We start from the raw sequence: 12,467 nt of genomic DNA, 5'->3' as shown, positions 1-12,467 counted from the left end.
GGTTTATGACACCTTGTTTTCTTTGCAATTAGACACTGGGTTAAAATGATTACAAAAGTGTCAAAATTGGTGTGAACAATTAAATTAAACAATAAGATTTATCAAGTAAATCTATTTAATGTGTAACAAGGTAAGTTTGTACAGATATATACAGGTTTAAATCAGTTACTATATGTTGCGTACATAAACGCGATCTATTTGTTGTTTGTTTTCATCCTTATTTGTGTTATTTAATTAAATTTAATTATTCCGAAAGAATTTCCATTTCTGAGAATTATTTTTCTAAAAATGGTCACGAATGTGCCAAGTAGAGAGATTTTGGTGATAACCACATACCGAGCTCGTAGATTGTGTTCAACTCCAGAGATCGTTTTTATTAAAAACTAGTGCTGCAACAATATACCGGTATATCGGTATATATCGCAATACGCAATCCGCATATTGTATTGCGATACGATTTTCATCATACTGGTACGAAAATTTTACAAAAAATCATTTACATTTCGTCCAGAAAAGCCATCCGAAATAACGATATCAAGGTAAACAAAGCAAAGCGGTGTAAATAAATTTTTACGTAAAAATAGCATTCTAAAATGTGTATTATACGGAGTAGCGTTGTTACATGGGAGCATTCGTTGATGCTTTTGAATAGATTATCGTTAAATTAATTGCGCACAACTGTAAATGTTTCGTTCGAATTGAGCATTTTTAATTTGTAATCCGAATTTCGGAAACAAGCTTCCAAATGTTAATGCTTACGCGACAATAAAATATATTGTGTCAAATAAAAAGTGCTTTATCTTTTGTCTCAATAAAAAGCGCGCGAAAATTATGCAGACATGTAGAACGTCGCATGGAAAGTATGGGTGTATTTTGTGTTGTATAAAAACGGAAACATCACGTCAGGCGAATTACGCGTGTTCAGTGAAAACAAAAACGTCCCGGTTGGACGTTATTTCATCACATCTTTAAATAGTAACAAATGCCATAATGTTTTTGATACTTAAGAAAATTTGCGAATGTTTGTGTTTCCTGTTATTCTTGAGCACATTTATAGTAAATATTTACCAGAATTTGCTTTAAAACTGGAATATACGGGATTATCGGGTATTTGGCGAGTTATAATTCTGGTACAAGTTAGCAATATATTGCGATATATTGCAATACAAGTTTTTGAACTGACAATATATTGCAATACGGTTTTTGGCGTATTGTTGCAGCACTATTAAAAACAAATTATAACAACAATATAATCGTTCCAAAATTACATTTCCTTGCATGTTTATTTTTTACTTAGACATAATTAGAAAAATTATATTTGATACAGTTAATGATTATCAATAAAAACGATGATTATGTCAACCTTCTCTATATGCGCTTATATCAATTCCACCTCTTATTGCCAACCAGTGGGCTGAGTCTAAACTTAACATGAGCGTGTGACGTCACGCATTAACTCGTCTTTAATCTTGCACCATGCAGGAGAACAAATAAACGTATGTCAATAATACAATCAAACGTATTGAAATACAACTATCATTGAAATATTTTTTTATATAATATTAATATGACAAAAAATGATGTCAATAACGGTTTTCATCTTAGATATTGGGAACCCTCAATTGTTCACTTATCGTCTGGTTTGCCGAATATAAGCATCACTGGTACTTTATATCGCAGTGCATTTGTTTCTTAAAGACTTCCCCTGCAACCTCAATATGTACCCTCTCCTGGATGGAGTCCACCTTCACAAGATGGCCCTGCTGCTTCTGACACTCAGCACTGGCGTCGTCGTGAGTGCGCATGTCCTTGAGGTCAGTAATCAGGTAGCTCCCAACCGTTTGGACACTTGCAAACATGCTGGACACAACAGCACAACACTTAATTGCTTGAAAACCGAAAAATGACATTAGGATTTCTGCAAGTACTGACCAGAATGCATTCCGTAGTTGAGAACACTAAAACACATTAACAGTGTCTACAATGCAGAATGGAGAATCTGAGACCTGTCACCAATATCAGGGAGGAAGTTGTCAAAGTGTGACCGCACATTAACAGTGTCTTACAATGCATTCTGGAGAATCTGAGACCTGTCACCAATATCAGAGAGGAAGTTGTCACAGTGTGACCGCACATTAACAGTGTCTTACAATGCATTCTGGAGAATCTGAGACCTGTCACCAATATCAGAGAGGAAGTTGTCACAGTGTGACCGCACATTAACAGTGTCTTACAATGCATTCTGGAGAATCTGAGACCTGTCACCAATATCAGAGAGGAAGTTGTCACAGTGTGACCGCACATTAACAGTGTCTTACAATGCATTCTGGAGAATATGAGACCTGTCTTCAATATCAGGGAGGAAGTTGTCAAAGTGTGACCGCACATTAACAGTGTCTTACAATGCATTCTGGAGAATCTGAGACCAGTCACCAATATCAGAGAGGAAGTTGTCACAGTCTGACCGCACATTAACAGTGTCTTACAATGCATTCTGGAGAATCTGAGACCTGTCACCAATATCAGAGAGGAAGTTGTCATAGTGTAAACGCACGCGTGTCAGCTCCTGGACCGCAATTCTCTACACTCTAATTGGAAAAATTTCAATATATGTTTTTTTTCAAATATGATCACACAATACCTGTTGATCTATGATATACAATGCTATATATTTGTATGCAAATATTTTTTAAACTAATAAATATTAATAGCTCTCAGTATTTCATATTGACTCCTTTTTGAATGTAGTCTCTACTTTATTGATCAATACTTACTAGTTTAACTCATCTTGTTTGTTATTTGTTTTTATAATATTGGTGGTCTTGAAAGTCCCCATGTGAACAAGTCAGAGTTTTTAAGTCTTGTGATTCAGATTTTGACATATTAAAAGGTTAAACATAGTTAATACCAAATTATTGAAAATATAATACTACGCACAGAAAAATATTTTGTGAATGTGTTCTATGTGTGTGTTCATTGTTTACTGAGATATGAAGTCTAGATGCGTCACATATTGCGACAATGACAAATAATATTACAATAAGCTGCCTAAAATAACCTTGCTGAAATGTTAGCAAAAGTTCACATAACCCTGGTGTAAAGGCGTGTTGAGGCATTATTTTAGTGTGTATAACCTAAGCTGAAGTCGTATTATTATCAGTAACTAAAGTTGTAACCTGTTCCAGGAAACTCATCAAGGCGCATATTCACCAACATATTCCAATTGTATAAACAGTGGTTTAAATTTACTGTGGTAATTTGATTACCGCAGTAATTTGCATGGTTAGGTTACCGCCGTTTATTTTCATTTGTATAAACGATGGTTACTGCGCGGTTACCTAACCATTGAAATTTGTCAACTTACCGCAGTAAAATTACCAACAATGCAATACCGGTACTTAACATGACGTCATTTTCGCGCAAATTGTCAATTTGACAGCCGACGCTTTTGCAAAATGGAAAATGTCAACAAAAGAGCGAAAGCTTTTAACGAGCGCGAAATCGAAGTAATGACAGATAACATGAAATTGAATATTCACAAGCTTAGAATGAATCATGGCTCGGGCGGTCCGGGCATGGTTGCTCGAGTCCGTGAGATCTGGGACGAACTTTTAGCTGGTGTAAACGCATGCGGAAACGGACCGAGGACACTACAACAAATCAAGAAAAAGTGGAGGAACATGGTAAATATAGAATAAGTATGACTTTTATTAGAAATTTACATAAAATATACACCATTTCCAATTATACGAGTGAAATTGATTTAACGTACGACAAAATTAAGCGAGCACTGAGGGATATTTCGAACGGTGGTGGGCTCAAACCCTCGACTGCCGTAGTAACGACACTTTTTTTTTCATTTGAGCTAACATCTCACACACGGGTGGCGCAAGCTACAATTCATAGATTTCTAAATCACCTAGTAATGGCAGAATATTGAAGAATTTCAAAAGGCGAAATGAAATGTATCCATTTATGTTATCTTTATTTTAGACCAAAAACGCTAAAGCTGACGTTTCAAAGCAGCGAAACCATGCTGCCGCTACGGGGGAAAGGACCGCCATTGACTGAAATGTCGCAGACCTCGCAGGCGGTGGCGAGTCTGTTTACCCATTCGGCATCGTTTCATGGCGTCGTGGACGACGCAGATACCGTCATCGGTTTGTTTAATATTGTTTTAAGATAATAGTAATACAAATGACAGATATTCCCGATATTTCATCTTCATATTTTTACCATACCCAAAGATAATAAATACTATTATGAAAAAAAAATCGAATACTCCAAACGATTTCTTCTCTTACCTTGTGTTATTAATTATCCATTGTCAGTGATTCATTAGATCATTTCCAATCATTTTTGAAACAATTTCAGTTATACTCCTAACACATTCACGCATTAATTAAATCCAAATCGTTGTAGCGGCTACTCCTCCATCGCCGGGGTTCCTGGGCCTGCCCATAATGGAGTTATTAACCGCCATGGACATCCCGGATCCCTTCGGTGTGGCGGAAACCTTTTAAGACAGTAAGTACAGACACTTTAAAACTCCATGCTTTAACTTACAGGAACCGAAATACGACTGTCTACTTCGACATCCATAGACTAAATGACGTTGACTTTACACAGCGACTGTTCCAAAATGTTTGGGTGAACTCAATGACTATGCTTTTGAAATGTGCATTGTGTACATTTAAAAAAAGTTGTTCCTTTCCTTATAGTTATATCGAAGATGCACAAATAATCGCCACTTATACGTTTGATGTACAAATCTGTTTGTCAATGCGGTTTTGAGCAGTAACATGCTAGATAAATGAATATGTGTATTGTATTGTTCATAAAACTTACCCGTGTTATAAATGAGCGATTCCGTAAAGAGCAATGTGTAGGGGTCCAATGAGGGAAAATTATTTCCCTTATTTTTTGTTTAAGATAAAGATTTGTTTAATTAAATTTCCAGATACGCCGAGATGCCCGAGAAGCAAGGAAAACTCAAGCGGTAAGTTCTTTCATCAACATAACTCTAAGTCTATAAAGTAATATGTTCGAAATAAAAAAATATATATTTGTAAATGTTAACAGTGTTTCAATATTTATTGAAATGAATTGTATACATCATAAAATGTAATGCTATAATTACAAATACTTCTTACAGTACCACTAATAGTACAAGTGCTAGTGCTACCACTACCCCTAAAACTACCGGTACTATGCTACTGCTACTGCTTGTGGTAATACTACTTCTACAGCTACTTCTGGTGCAACCAATAATATTACTGCTACTTCTAGTGCTACTACTACTACTACTACTACTACTACAGCTACTTCTAGTGCTACTACTACTACTACTATGACTGATATTTCTACTTCTACTGCTACTTCTCATACTTATGTAACTACTACTATTACTACTACTACTTCCACCACCACCACCACCACCACCACCACCACATTTTCTTCTGTTTTCCTGTTTTATTCTGTTAAATAACTTAAAATTATAAAATATATTTGGATATTTGTTGTTCCATTCTAGCAACATCTGTTCCATCAACCTCAACCTCAACTGTCCAGTGACAGTAGCAGAAAGAGGTAATAATGGGATATGTAAACATGAGAACTATAACTATTGATAAATCAGGAGTATTCTTTTTGTTGAATTTGTTTTCTTTTTATTGGCAAGTTCATGAAATGTAAATGCTTGATATTATTATGTATTTTTGTTAAAGCTTCAATTCATTAAAATGTTCATTTAAATGTAAGATCAAGTACATGTACTTTGTGACATACTTTTGAACATTTATCTTTAAGGACTCTCAAAGATGCCCAGTTAGAGGCCCTGGAAAGCCAGGCAGACATGAGTCGGGAGGGGGCAGCGTGTTACCAAAAAGTTACACGACTTGCCGAGTTATTGATAGAACGCCTTGAAAAACAATGAAAACATTTATTATTCTTGTTAATGTTATTTTACTGTTAAATCTTTTTGTTTGATAGTTTGATTTGTTAATAACAACAACAGTTAATACAATTATATATTTTTTTACTTCATATGTTCATGCATTTTCACCATTTTAATTGCAATAAATATTTCATTTTCCTATACAAAGATGTTACTGTTTATATACAATCGAAAGCTTGAAGTACACATACATTGCACTATTACTTTATTAAATTAATAAACACAGAGGAAAAATGGCAATACAATGTAAACAAGAACAGCAAATTTCCAGTGATATTTTAAAAAAGAAATCAGAATAACAATTAGTAATTTTTAAGATAAATTTCATAAATGAAACAAGCAAATTCCTTGAATTGATATCACCCGCCGATACGCGCCAAATAAAGAACAGGGCAATAACTGTAAAGTAACACAGTGCAGGGCTATAGATATCAGTGAAAATAATTGCAATAACATTGCATTGCAATTCTCCACACTGATATCTATACACTCATGTCTTTTTTTATGTAGAAATCTTTTATCGTATCTTAGATATAGCCCTAAAAAGTTACACCATATAAACAACAAAGGGCAATAACTCTTTATTTTAGAACGTAAAGGGTTATGGTTCTTGTTCATGGTAAACACCTACGCCTGACAAGTTTATGACAGACAGACAGACGAAAAAGGCTTAAACTATATCCCTCCGCCTTCGGGTTGCAGGGAGATAACAAGAAGAATGAAATTATTATCAATGTAGCACTGTTACATTCAACATGAAAAACATAGTGGAAAAAAACACTTAAACATCACACAAAATACTGTTCAATCAGTCTATTCCTAACACCACGTCCGTCCATTGGTCCGTCAAAGTTCTGTACGTCCGGTTGTTCGTCAAGGTCATCTTGAACATCCGGGTTCGGTTCCCCCCACATCCGTCTCATGTTGTGCAGCACAGCGCACGCCAACACTATCCGCGTCACCTTTGCAGGCTTCATTCGAATCTGAAAATTAAAAAATACTTCTAATAATAATTAATAAATAAATAAAACCCTAACTGCAACATTCATATAATGTGTCGTGTTCTGAGAAAACTGGGCATAATGCATGTGCTAAAAGTGTTGTCCCAGATTAGCCTGTGCAATTTTTGTTTAAATGATATCTCTTCTTAGCAAAAATCCAGTTTAAGCGTAAAGTGTCGTCCCTGACTAGCCTGTGCGGACTGCACAGGCTAATCTGGGACGACACTTTGAGCACATGCATTATGCCCAGTTTTCTCAGAACACGGCATATATGTTGGTCATTATTTTCAGATTGGCAATGTTAGCAGTAATGAATTAAAGGGACTTATTCACATAATGTGTCTTCACATGGGTTGCCATTTATTTTATACATTGTATAACCATCCACGTATTGTTGCAAAATATAACGATAACAAAGGAATCGAATAAGTATAAGTCGGCGGCATTAGTGTTATTTCTCACACTGTCATTTATTTCTTGAATCTGTGACAAAAAGTTGAAAAATTCAAATTTTTATAAACTGTAAACAAGTCCCTTTTAGTATGCATTCATGAAAATTAAATTAAGCATACTTATCCAAACAAGGATGTTTATTATGAAATGAAATACCAGTTATTAAGTATCAATCTTCATTAAGGTAATTTTTAATCTTCCTGCATGAAACATTAATGAATATTGGTAAATTTTAACTGCTTTTGTGTTGACAAAAGACCTTATTCATTCAATTATTAAAGTTTATTATTAAATTTATTATTATTAAATCAAACATTAAATTTACCTCCACATGCAATATATGGAAGGTCCTCTTCCATACACCAAAGCACCTTTCTATAATGTTTCGCGTGCTTATGTGTGCTTGGTTGTACCGTTCTTCGGCTTCATTTCCTGTGATAATGGTAACAATAATGATAATTATAGTTATGCTCATAATAATTACTAGTATTCATTTTATTATTATTTTCATTTAACCTTTTTGCTTTTTTCCTGTGATAATGGTAACAATAATGATAATTATAGTTATGCTCATAATAATTATTCGTTTTATTATTATTTTCATTTAACCTTTTTGCTTTTTTATCAGCATTAGTATTATTATCTTTTTTAGTGCATTTAACAATTTATAATCAATTATTTTGTATATCATAATGAGTTTTTAATAAATAATTCATATTAGTGATATAATTATAAAAGCATTTGTACCTCAATGAGTTTGCTCATTATACCAACACAGAACTGAATTTCTTTCATAAACTAGTTGAAACAAATTATGATATTTAAAAACACAACAACTGATCTTACTTGGATGCAATATGGGTGTCATTAGGAATGGTCGACAGGGATAGCCACTGTCTCCCAACAGCCAACCACGTCCAGGATCTGCATGTAAGATAGATATATAGCAAATCACACATATCACAACACATACATGTTTATTAAATAATTTATTTAATTTTTAATGATATAACATAGTATAACTGTAAGGTATAATGTATTTTAGGATTAAGTACATGACTACATCACAGTCTATCTTTACTTTATTATAAAATACTAGGAGTCTATGGAAGTCACAACATGAACATACTAGTAAAACTCTACCTGTTAAATAAATAAATAACTTTCAACATTATATGAGGTAATAAAATTGTTATGCATTACCTTGATGATTTGCATCTAAATGTCTGCCAACGTTGGACATCCTGAAAACGTGGGCATCATGGCAGCTTCCTGGCCAGCAGGCATTCATGCTTGTAAAATTCCCTATTGAAAATGGATTTAAAACATGAGCTAAACATTTTATTCCGTGTATCATAATTAATTAACATAGGAATCTAAGGGTTGTTATTTTGTATAATTATGCTAAAAATGTTTGTGAATTTTAATTTTAGCTGAAGTTTTTATAAGTAGATTAAATAAAACAATGTCCTTTGATAGATTTTGTTACCAGATAACACAATTAAACATATTTTAATAGTTAACAAAGATAACATGTAAAATTTATTTGATTTGCAATTTGTAAATATGTAACTCAAGATTTTTTAACATTAAAATATTTTGTTTAATTTAATGGGTGTCCTCACTATTACTGCATTAGATTTACAATAGATGAACTATTTTTAGAGATTTATCTTGAGTTAAATAAGAGAAAATAATGTTGTTTTAAATGTAAAGCAGCTTTGCAGTAGTCTTAACTGTTAGAATTCTTTTACAAAACAAATAATTAATTTTATATTTCTATCAAATTAGATATATAATGGGCTATTATTTTCAGAGATAACACTTATAAAATGTGCAATTTCTTTCTCTTGGGAAATTTTATTTTTATGTCTTGTTCAAAGACACAAAAAGTTATTACAATTTTTAATGAAGATTTTTGGTCCAAATTTAAACATTATATTTTGCATGCACCATAAATGAATTATAATTCAATTCTTACAGAGAAATAGTCTTAGTTAATACACATTTGCAATATAAACATATTGTAATATCTACCTCCAATGATAATAAACAATCAAACTATCAAACTAAACCTTAGCTTTCAATATTTAAACATTTTACATATGGGAAAATACAAGATTTTTCAGTGGGTACCCCGTAGGGAACCTCAATTTCCAAAATTTCAATGTACACGAACTGTGTAGTCATGTATATGCATTCAGAGAAAACTGAGTGGATTTAGCCAGTTTTCACACGTTAAGTCGCAGATACAGTCGCATTTTTATAGGAAAGGAAACGGAGTTAAATAAACGTGGATGTGCACATGGACAGCAGTCATTTATGTTTAAAGTGGATAATATGATTTGTTATTGAAAATTGATGCGATCATTTCGTTTTATGATGTATTGTTTAATATATTAAGACGAAATTCTTGCATTGTGAACATCATTAAAATAATGAAATATGAACTACGTGTTTTGGATAAGAGTCCATGGATTTAAAAATTAATGCAGTTTTTCCTGGACATCAATAATACAAATTGGCTTACCGTCTCTGTCACAAGTTGCATGTACGTTGATCGAGTGATAGTGTTTCCTGTTGACGTACGCTGCTTCGTCGGGCTGCCCGGGTGATAGAAGACGGATGTGGGTTCCGTCTATACAACCAATGACAGAAGGGAATTCCCGAACCCGGAAGAAGTCATTAGTCGCTCGGCATCGGTCTTCGTCGCTGGTAGGAAATTTAATGAAACGGTCCTTCAGTCCGAAAAAAGCGTCAACGACAGCGGTGATAACCCGAGAAACAGTAGCTATGTCAACGCCGAAGGTGTCACCGATAACCTGAAGAAAATTCCCAGTAGCCAAGAATCGAAGAGTTATAAGTATCTGCTGCCGTGTTGACAGAGACCTGTTTCGTCGCGTCTGTCTTCGTAAAATAGGGTCCAAGAGGTCGACAAGTCGGTCAAGGCTCTGGGCAGAAAACCTATACCTTCGGCGCAGTTCGTCGTCATCAAGTCCATTCGTTTGTAAGTCAATTCGTCGAAATCGTCGCTGTCGTCTGTGTCTAAAAAAAAGTACGTCCGCCATGTTGGTCAGTAGTCCGTGTGGTAACCAGCGTCTAACCAGCTCATAGAGGTGGGTTACAAATCACCGCGGTAATAGAGCGGTTACTGGCAACGTCGTTTTTTATACAAACCGCCGAGACGCGGTAACCACAGCGGTTACTGCGATCTTGCGGTTACCTTGTGGTTAAATTGTTTATACAATCGGCTGCAGGGAGGAAGTTGTCAAAGTGTGACCGCACATTAACAGTGTCTTACAATGCATTCTGGAGAATCTGAGACCTGTCACCAATATCAGAGAGGAAGTTGTCACAGTCTGACCGCACATTAACAGTGTCTTACAATGCATTCTGGAGAATCTGAGACCTGTCACCAATATCAGAGAGGAATATGTCACAGTCTGACCGCACATTAACAGTGTCTTACAATGCATTCTGGAGAATCTGAGACCTGTCACCAATATCAGAGAGGAAGTTGTCATCGTGTGAACGCACGCGTGTCAGCTCCTGGACCGCAATTCTCTACACTCTTAATTGGGAAAATTTCAATATATGTTTTTTTCAAATATGATCACACAATACCTGTTGATCTATGATATACAATGCTATATATTTTTATGCAAATATTTTTTAAACTAATAAATATTAATAGCTCTCAGTATTTCATATTGACTCCTTTTTAACTGTAGTCTCTACTTTGTTGATCAATACTTACTAGTTTAACTCATCTTGTTTGTTATTTGTTTTTATAATATTGGTGGTCTTGAAAGTCCCCATGTGAACAAGTCAGAGTTTTTAAGTCTTGTGATTCAGATTTTGACATATTAAAAGGTTAAACATAGTTAATACCAATTTATTGAATATATAATACTACGCACAGAAAGATATTTTGTGAATGTGTTCTATGTGTGTGTTCATTGTTTACTGAGATATGAAGTCTAGATGCGTCACATATTGCGACAATGACAAATAATATTACAATAAGCTGCCTAAAATAACCTTGCTGAAATGTTAGCAAAAGTTCACATAACCCTGGTGTAAAGGCGTGTTGAGGCATTATTTTAGTGTGTATAACCTAAGCTGAAGTCGTATTATTATCAGTAACTAAAGTTGTAACCTGTTCCAGGAAACTCATCAAGGCGCATATTCACCAACACAGGTTGTTAGCGTGTTGCTATGATATGAATTAGTAAAAAAAAACATATTGGATGAAAAATAATCAAATTATAAGAAAACGATCAGCTTTTATGAAAACAAATTTCACTATCAAATTAATTTATAACAAGGTTTTAAACTCAAAATCTCATTTCTTCGTTGAATGAGACCGAGTTCCTGGAAATCGCTAAACAATTGATAAAATTATAACTGTTCAAAGCGATGCACCCTGTTTTCGGGTCTTTTTGAGTTGGATACTTTGTTATATATATATATATATATATGATAGTGATTTGTTCAGAGAATTTAATTTTTCGTTATAAGTTGATTAATTTTAATTGAAAATGTTGTTTTTACTAAGTATTATCATAACCACACACTAACCACCTGTTTTCACCAACATTTTCTTCAACTTTCGTCTAAAAGTATCGAATAAATTCGAATTTGTTCTAATAGTATTATACAATCCCGGTATAACACAAAATGTAATACCTCTAACTACCGGTATACTAGTCTACACTTAAAACAATTTACGAATGAATTAAGCAAACAAAAATACGTTAAACGTGTGGCCTGTATACTATGTAAAAGGTGAACAGTGTGCATTTGTTATAAGTTTATTCTTTACAATTTAGTCTTCGAATAGGTTAGTGAATAAGGGGCCACATATTTCCGATCGTTACACAAAAATGAAAGTACAATAATAAATATGGTGTATGTGTAAGTATTTTATTGTACGCTCATAACTGTGTCGTGCATGAACCGTTTACACTTAAGTTGACAAGTTTGATCGTTATCATTAAGACGGCTTTGCAATTTCAAAACCTTGTCGTTTACTGACATGTAAATGTCACGACGGA

The 12,467-nt window shown here is 34.1% G+C and overlaps 1 protein-coding gene and 2 long non-coding RNA genes across 3 annotated transcripts in view; 1 reads left to right on the top strand and 2 right to left on the bottom strand.

Annotated features, from left to right (window-relative positions):
- Positions 1-3,558: 3,558 nt before the first annotated feature.
- The window catches only part of LOC127836509 (uncharacterized), a 14,794-nt gene continuing 5,885 nt past the window's right edge, over positions 3,559-12,467 (bottom strand). The window contains exon 6 of the long non-coding RNA XR_008028800.1: positions 3,559-3,650. This is a non-coding gene — a long non-coding RNA (uncharacterized LOC127836509). The remainder of the gene's footprint in view (positions 3,651-12,467) is intronic.
- Positions 3,999-6,103, top strand: LOC127836507 (uncharacterized). The gene is made up of 5 exons (XR_008028799.1): positions 3,999-4,160; positions 4,423-4,527; positions 4,961-4,999; positions 5,534-5,589; positions 5,809-6,103. It is a non-coding gene; the product is annotated as an uncharacterized LOC127836507 (long non-coding RNA).
- On the bottom strand, positions 6,021-11,611 carry LOC127836506 (putative nuclease HARBI1). Its single transcript, XM_052363154.1, has 5 exons — positions 9,941-11,611; positions 8,614-8,715; positions 8,257-8,334; positions 7,736-7,842; positions 6,021-6,939 (listed from the first exon to the last, which is right to left on the bottom strand). The coding sequence occupies exons 1-5, from the start codon at positions 10,476-10,478 to the stop codon at positions 6,745-6,747; spliced, it is 1,020 nt and encodes a 339-aa protein (XP_052219114.1). The 5' UTR covers positions 10,479-11,611; the 3' UTR covers positions 6,021-6,744.

This window comes from Dreissena polymorpha, chromosome 6, assembly GCF_020536995.1.
Source record: "Dreissena polymorpha isolate Duluth1 chromosome 6, UMN_Dpol_1.0, whole genome shotgun sequence".
In the NCBI taxonomy this organism is placed as follows: Eukaryota; Metazoa; Mollusca; class Bivalvia; order Myida; family Dreissenidae; genus Dreissena; species Dreissena polymorpha.
This window is presented reverse-complemented; position numbering and strand designations above follow the sequence as displayed.

Bases quoted from the DNA above. Each gene is read 5' to 3' on its own strand.
- LOC127836506 (XM_052363154.1), bottom strand. From the start codon at position 10,478: ATGGCGGACGTACTTTTTTTTAGACACAGACGACAGCGACGATTTCGA. The intron at 8,716-9,940 runs GTAAGCCAATTT...CATTTTCAATAG, and splicing joins TGCAACTTGTGACAGAGACG to GGAATTTTACAAGCATGAAT. The intron at 8,335-8,613 runs GTAATGCATAAC...TCTTACATGCAG, and splicing joins TTTAGATGCAAATCATCAAG to ATCCTGGACGTGGTTGGCTG.